The 8,298-nt window shown below is 41.5% G+C and overlaps 1 protein-coding gene across 6 annotated transcripts in view; it reads right to left on the reverse strand.

The window, feature by feature from the left end:
- Nucleotides 1–8,298, reverse strand: part of grip2b (glutamate receptor interacting protein 2b) — a 285,228-nt gene that overhangs the window by 27,196 nt on the left and 249,734 nt on the right. For all 6 annotated transcript variants that reach the window (XM_034870532.1, XM_034870537.1, XM_034870531.1 and 3 more), the window contains 3 exons: nucleotides 4,461–4,613; nucleotides 3,807–3,959; nucleotides 3,525–3,711 (listed from right to left, as the gene is read on the reverse strand). In XM_034870532.1, coding sequence (XP_034726423.1) covers nucleotides 3,525–3,711; nucleotides 3,807–3,959; nucleotides 4,461–4,613 — 493 coding nt within the window. The remainder of the gene's footprint in view (nucleotides 1–3,524; nucleotides 3,712–3,806; nucleotides 3,960–4,460; nucleotides 4,614–8,298) is intronic.

Below are 8,298 nucleotides of genomic sequence, written 5' to 3' on the forward strand. Positions count from 1 at the left end.
AGTAAAATGGGAAATTATAGTGTTACAGCAGCAGAATCAGTCACAAAGCAAAGCATATAAATATAAATGAAATACTAGGATACAATATACATACATCCAATAAACATAATATACATGAAATAATATAAGAGTGAAATATAAGAACAACTATGTCAATATACAAAAATGTGTAACTGCTTAAATAGTATGATAAATAAACCCATTGCGCAGGTTGCACTTAGTGCAGTACTGTGGTGTCTGAGTGGACCTTGAAGGTTCTTCAAAGCAGAGTAAGATGAAAGTTTCCAAAAACATCCCAAAAAAACATGTTTGTGTAGCTATTTTCTGCACCTATTTAGATATGATTATCCCTGGGGTGAAAATGCTCCCACAAGGGCACAAATAGCATGGAGATGTACTAATCGTCAGTAGCCCCCTACCTGGAATGTTTTTTTCCTTTAATTCATTTTACATGGAGAGATTACACCAGAAGGAGCTTCAGACTCACTGCTGTGATACATATCATGTTGTTTTTAGCTCCTGTGTATTAAAGATTTGAGACATCCCCACAGCTGGCTCCACATTACATGAATCAGTTGTGCAAGGAAAGTAAAGCACATTAGCGCTGACAATTAAAGTCATTAATTACTGTATGTAAATACCTTTCCTTGGCAAAATAGAGGTGTATCACGAAGGAGTCATTCTGTCTTTTTTAGAGGTTGGCCTGTGAATGCAAGGACATTTGGAAGTGGAGCTCCTCAAACTGGAAACGTGACTCAATTTCAAGTCCAGTTTGGTTTTCATTGCCTCCAGGAATTACCCGATGTTGCAACCGCACCAAACCACTGCGTAGTGTTGTTTTTTCTGTCTTAGGTTTCCCTTGAGTGTCTGTATGTTCTGTTTCCTGTTTTATTGTGATAGTCTGTGTCTAGATCTCGTCCTGTCTAGTTTTACTACCTGCCATGGGTTTCCCCGCCGCTGTGATTGTCGTCCCCGCCCTGATGTGATATCACCTCTTGCTTGTTTGCTCGTTACCTCCTGTATTTAACCTCTGTGTTCCCTTTATCTCTTGTCAGATCTGTGTGTGTGTTTCTGTGTGTGTTCCTGTCACAGTGATCTATGTTTGTACCTTTTCCAGTGACCTGTATTCCCCAGTGAGTTTTTACCTGCCTGCTGCTGTTTTGTACTCCAGTTTTTGTCTTGCCTTTTTTCTTGGACATTTTGGATTTTTTGGGATATTTGGATATTGGACTTTGTTTTTTCTACTCTTTGGATCCCTGCGTTGAGGAGTAAACCTCCATACATGGGCGTGTGTTCTACCAGGTGAGCTACCAGGCACCCGTCTCTTTACAAATTCAGATTTTTGCACACAAAACTACAAAATATATCTTGGCATGAACGTTTCACTTTGAAGTTATTTAACATTAATGAGTTCCCCCAGTGGCTAGAAATGGCTTAGATGGGAGATCTGGAATCTTGCCCTCATAAGGTCACAAGGGGCAAGGTTCCCCCCCCCTTTGTCTGCCAAGAGAACTTGGCCCACCCATGAAAGAGCGACATCATGGCTTTCAAGTGGCAGTTGGTCAAGGCCACACCCCCAGCCTCGCCTCCCCTCCCCCCTTCCTCTCCTCAAAAGCTACAAACTCACTTTCTCAATCGTCCTGATATTATCTTAAAGGGATCAACTTACACACCAACACACAAGTATAAACTCTGCGTGGCAAGTCTGTTACTTGCTTTGTGTCTAAACCAAGTTCCACCAAAACAATTCCCTTCCTGAGGCTGTTTGCAGAGGCATGGTGGCTCCATCTAGCAATTGGCGCCATCCGAGGCGATTTTGATTGATTTAAAGAAATGCCAATAGACCAGAGCATGTTTTTCTCCTATCCCAGAATGCAGTGTGGACTAGCCAGACCCTCCTCTGCAGCGCTGGGGAGGAAAGTCTGCCAATGCGAGACTAGAAGACTCATGAATCAGATTTTAGTAGTGTTTTTTGAGGACTGCTACAATATAAATACTTTCTGATGAATTTAACAGTAAAACACTAAATAACATTTATAGTAACAACTTCCAGCAGCACTAATGCTGGATAATTACAGGTGAAAATGTTAAAGGAGGATGCCCTTGCTGGTCACGGCTGCACAAGACTTATGCTTTTAAAGACTATCAATTGTTTAAAGTGTAATTAAGGATGGTGTGAAAAGGGGTTCATTTAGATTCATCCCGTCAGGCAAGACGGAGGGTACTTATTAATTCATCCAGCGTGAGCAAGGGGAGGCTAGCTAATTAGTGTTGTTAGCGTGGGCGCTAATGGAGAAGGGAGTGTGGCCTCGGGGTGCCGAAGCACACCCCGCACTTACAGAAGCTGTTAATACAACGGGAACATCAATCAGTACACACACACATACACAATTGAGAACTCACACAGAAATACTTAGAGTTGTGAACATATAGCCTATGGTTGAATTAAAGTGCAACGAAAGACAGATTGCGAACACACACACACACACACACACACACACACACACACACACTTTTGCATGCTAATACTTGGAAAGCCCCACCTACACTCATGCACATACATTAAATGCTTAACAATGTTCATACACCCACACATGACACAGAGCCCAGCAAAGCTTTTAATACATGCCGACATCAGTCTCACATGTATGAAGGTTAATATGATGCGAAACGTGAGAGCTTGTAGAATACGATGTGAGGACTTGCAGAACAAAAAGAATCTCACAAGAAGTCTTGCAAAAGTCGATGCACGCAGACTCTCCACTGTGGGATGCGAGAGAAAAAAGTATACGAGAAAATGTTGCACTACACGCTTGCAGCTGTTGTGTTTATGTAAATATCAATCTACTTATAATAAACTTTAACATACAAGTTCAGATTTTTTTGTTCTGCAAGTTCTCAAATTGTATTCTAGAAGCTCTCAGCGTTGGCACCATATACCTTCATTATACACACACACACACGCCTTAACACTTAAAGCTTTAGGCTTTAAAGTCAACACATACAACACGTGCACACCCACACACAACAGTACACATAAATGCATATTTGCTTACGTTTTGTTATTGAGCATGTGAGACACACACAAAAGACACACACAAACAACAATCCACATAACGGCACATTTGCTTAAGTTATTGAGCATGTGAGACACACACACAACACAGTTGTTATTGATTATGTTATGCGTGTTATACGTCCCAATGGATTAATGATTGATGTTTGATGGGTTAAAAGAAAGAGAGAGACACCAAAAACGGGCTTGCCACACAGACAGAGGCCCATCAACTACACAAAATAGCTTTTATAGTCTTACATCGTTCCTTCCATTTCCCCCCGTCCAAGAGTTTTTCTTTATCCCATCAAATGCTCTCAGAGGCTAATTGGTGATTTGTGATATTAGACTGTATAAGTGAAATGCACTACACTTGACTGTTTGTTCACTTGACTAACTTTTTTGTGTGTCTAAACAGCTTTACATCACAGAGCAGACACATTCAATTATTCATGTGTGAACATCTCACCTCTCTGCAGAGCTGTCGGGCTCTATGAATCGGATAAGTGGCGGTGCGGACAACGTTTCAGTGGCGAAAATGCCTCCCTGCAGCTGGACACCAAAGCCGTTGAGTGGGTCGCCTGTCAGGACGACCTCACCGGTCTCTACATGGACCACTTGACCACCCGGACCCACTGAACTGGACGCCAGGGACACTTTAAACACAGACAGACACATTCATTTCTTGATTGTACATTTCCCTTCAGAGGAATAACATTATAGTTAAGACAGAATGACATGTGGAGCTTACAGGAGCTTTTGTGCTCTTTCTTCCTCTGCCGTCGTTTGAGCAGCGAGTTACGTGGGCTCATGGGAACTGTGGGCCTGGGTAGGGTGCTGGAGCTCTGACTACTGGGTCCAGATGTAGTGGTAGAGCCGGGAGAGAAATTGGCAGATACGAGAGCTGCAACGATGTAGAGAGAAAGGAAAAAGTAAACAAGTTGTTCAGTGTACTATATAAGCCATAAGGGCTTCCACCCAGGGGACCACTAAGGTCTACATAAAAGAGCCTTCAGATACAGTATTAGGGACTACTAAGGTCTATATAAAAGAGCCTTCAGATACAGTATTAGGGGACCACTGAGGTCTATATAAAAGCATCCTAATAGCACCATGTCATGGGGCCTTTAAAACACCTCTAAGAAACAGCTAGCATTAAAAGAATGTGATTTTGCTACAAATTTGTTCACATACTTCCCGCCAAAGCTTCGAAACCTTGAAAGTGATGTTTGGGACAGCCGTAGTCCTTAGCCGAGAAGTCCAAATTGCTAGGGTTCACCAGGTAGCAGGGAAATATAAGAGCTGATCGTCGCCAATCCTCCAATACTTTAGTTTTTTTAAAGACAAAATTAAAGACCAACTAGATAAACAGGAAGTAAAAGAGAGTCTGACAGACAGTTCTTACACTTGCAGTAGTCGAGGTTGATGGTGTTGTTATTCGAGGTGGTCCACGACTTGTTGAGGGTGGCGCTTGTGTTACAGAGGGTGGAGTTTGAAGGGTGACAGTAGTTCACACAGGGGTCCCAGGAGTGGGGGTGGTCTGATTTCTGAACCTTCACTGGAACACACCAAATCCTTTTGTTACTTGTGGCACGTCACAATCCACATAATTCGCGGATTTGTGTACAGATGATGAAATGATAAAGCATTAACTTATGTAACAGATTTGATGCATTTAATATAAGTAACTGGAAAACAATGCTTACTACTTCCTAAAGACATGTTTATAACAAATTGACCCGTAGCTCATATTTATGCCGTTTGTATGTTGCTCTTTGACACTGTCAGTCTGTTTCTTCTTTTCATCAGTTTTTAACTCTCTAAATTCTGCAATTTAAATCCCTTTTTTTTTTTTTTGGCTGCCTGTGATTATAAGTCATGGTTTTTCCTTGGTCAGATGTTGCCTTTGGGTAACACATAAAGCAGGGGGGTCTTGGGGTCCTCCCTCAGGAAATTTAGAGGGTAAAAGTCTTCAATTCTTGCATTTTGATACATTTTTAAACACAAATTTATGGTAAAAATGTCTATATTAATGGCAAGGAAATCACACAATTCTGGTAGCAGCTAACAATATAACATTCAAAATATAATGGAATATTATCATATTCAGTTTCAGACTTCAGATACAAAAACAGACTTCAGATCCAGTATTAGGGGACCACTAAGGTCTATATAAAACAGACTTCAGATCCAGTATTAGGGGACCACTAAGGTCTATATAAAACAGACTTCAGATACAGTATTAGGGGACCACTAAGGTCTATATAAAAGAGACTTCAGATACAGTATTAGGGGACCACTAAGGTCTACATAAAAGCATCCAAAGAGCACCATGTCTTAGGACCTTTAACCTTAACAGACACAGTTGTTATAACTTTAAAAAGTCACTATCAAGACAGTGGCGACAAAATGCTAGCCTGAAAAATAAAATTAAACAGAAATACTGGTGAACTGTGCCATTTGTTAAAACCTTTCATCAGATGTTGGGGAGAACCTCTTCTGGGGAAACTCCCACTGAGAGCATCAGCATACAATCAAAGCTTAAGTCCCGACAACCAGCACGGCTTCGTGTGTAATTCCTCACCACACACAATTATTGCAACTCTGGAGGTGATCCTAAGCTTCCCTGTGCTGCCACAGCCATCCAGCTGAGCTTTTATTTCCTCCACATGTGAGTCATCCTTATCTAAATCGCTCGGTTGAAGGGAGGTTTGGGGAGTAGAAGTGTTGGGTGGCTTTAGGGTGAGATCGGAGAACGGTGTGTCCCATCCCCTCCGAGTAAAAGTAAAGTCATTACTTCCAGAGACAACACACTGGAGAGAGAGATCTGATGACAGAAAAAAGGCTACAGTCACACAGACAGATGCACACAGGCAGGCCACACACAAAAAGACACTGCACATACACACTTATATGCTCACCTAGGCACCTGTCAAACATAAGAGAAGATACATACATACACACAAGGTGCAGCAGATAGGGTGGGTACACACACTTATGTCCAGACTCACCAACACTAATCTATGCTGTAGTAACACACACGGCAACGCAAAAAAAGTTCCACACACAACCAAAACCTTTAATGAGAGTGTCTATTAATAAAGCAGCGGCGGGCTGGCCGCAAGGTCTCCTACAAGGCCATCAGTATCCTAATGAGCTGTGCTCTCTCACACACACACAGACACACAGACACACACACACACACACAAAGGCAGTCACAATCATGATTAGAGGGAGGACAGAATGGATTTTGCAGCAAAAAGACAAATGAAGCAGATGCGAGATGAGATGGCAAGACCTTTGGAGTTTGTGTGTGTGTGTGTGTGTGTGTGTGTGTGTGTGTGTGTGTGTGTGTGTGTGTGTGTGTGTGTGTGTGTGTTTGTGGTCGGTTAGCTTGCAGATTCTAATACTTAAAATAACGTTGTTGTTTTTTGTCACTTCAACCAAGATTAGAAGGAAATAGAAGAGTAGGCAGGGAAAAAAAGGAAATGGGAAATATGAGACAAGAATAGATAAAAGGGGGGCGAGATGAGAAGAAAGGGAAGACAGAAAGGAAGACAATAAAACAAATAGAGGTGGAAAATAGGAAGGAGATGATACAAAATAGGACTAGAGGAGGAGAGGAGGAAACTGATGCAATGGTGCATGCTGGAGCAGTGTAATGACTTTAATTACAGTAAATATCATCCTTTACACTTTACACTCCCCGTCACTCACATGTCATTCATCCGCCACTTCTCCTTCCAACTTTCTCTCATTGGGGCCGTTGTCATGCTGAGATGAAACTACTGCCCCCACCCAAATGCTATTCAAAGAGCCAAGGCATACGGTTTTGTCTATTTCAGTCTACAATTTCCCTTTATCTTGCTGCTTCTTAACCTCTCATGAGCTCATTATGTTAGAGATTTTTCCAACCAACCTGGGTCTAAAAAAGGTGAGATATGGGTGTGGGCTTGTGGTAGTTAATAGAGTTTAAAAAAAAGAGTAAATTAAAGCTGTGCTAGGCACTTAATGTTTGGTGTCGTTCTTCATAATAATCTTTCAGCATATTGTAATTCAAGTGGTCATCACCACAGGTTTTTATTGGCTTAAAGCCGTTGGATGGAAACACACTTTCAACAGCTTCATTCACATGAGTTTTTTTACCAAACTTTGGATAATTCGATTGACAAGTGGATGGAAACTTAGCTAGACAGAGCATTACTATTGGCCGTTCCATATGCATTATCTGTGCGAGAGAGAGAGCAAGAGAGTGAGAGAGAGAGGAGTGGGAGAGCTGCAGGAAGGGTTCTCACTCTAAATCCAATCCTGGTGTATTTGTTGCATTCTACCTACTGCCGCTTAAAATACACATCTGTCTGTGTGCTAAGTGCTACAAGACTGCCAGTTTAGCCACAGGTTCACAGGTGAGTGAAGCTGTGTATACATTGACCTGGGATGAGCAGCGTTTTCCCTGTAAATCCACTGGCACTATTTCCCCCGCAGATCCAAAGCTGTCACTTGGCTGCAGGTGAAGAACACACTCCTTCCACTAATTAAGCACCGAGTTGCTATCATAGCCGAAATATTCCTCAATCAGTGTTCTGCGACAGAGAAAGGTGGTTAGAAAATCATCTGATGGGTGATGGGTCTGGTAAATGTGCATAGGGCGACTTCATTGGGGCAAAAACAATGTTACTCTGCCATAATTGCCTTTTTTCGCCGTTCATATGAAAAATCAATATGAAGGAGAAGGATTCTGAGGAAGAAGTGATGACATGGAGTTCAGGTACATTTACAACCGTAACTATCTACTTTCTTGGCCATATGTTCCCCCCACCAATTATGTACTTCTCCAAGATTGCTTCCCTATTTTAAAACAGAGTTTATTAGTTCTTTTATTTTAATTACTGCCTTTATGTACTGTATATTATTGTACTGTAGTGTAGTGTATTTATGCTCTAGTTTTTAGGGGTATTATGGCGGGCATGAGCACTGTAATTTCCAATTTTTTAGATGAAATAAACATGACTTGACATAACCAGGCGTGCATGGTTGAGCACCAGGGAATGTACCATCTGGGGCAAAATTCATATCTTCACACTATGCATAGGCTACTGTAGTGATTAGTGAATGTTTTTTAAAGTTTGTGCTGCTGCTGGATCCGCTTTCAACACTACTAAATCTGTCTAAGACGATCAAAGGTTTGTCATCAGATTGATATCAACAAAAAACTAAAATACCGTTTTCAACAACTTCTTAGC

This window comes from Etheostoma cragini, chromosome 4, assembly GCF_013103735.1.
Source record: "Etheostoma cragini isolate CJK2018 chromosome 4, CSU_Ecrag_1.0, whole genome shotgun sequence".
NCBI lineage: Eukaryota > Metazoa > Chordata > Actinopteri > Perciformes > Percidae > Etheostoma > Etheostoma cragini.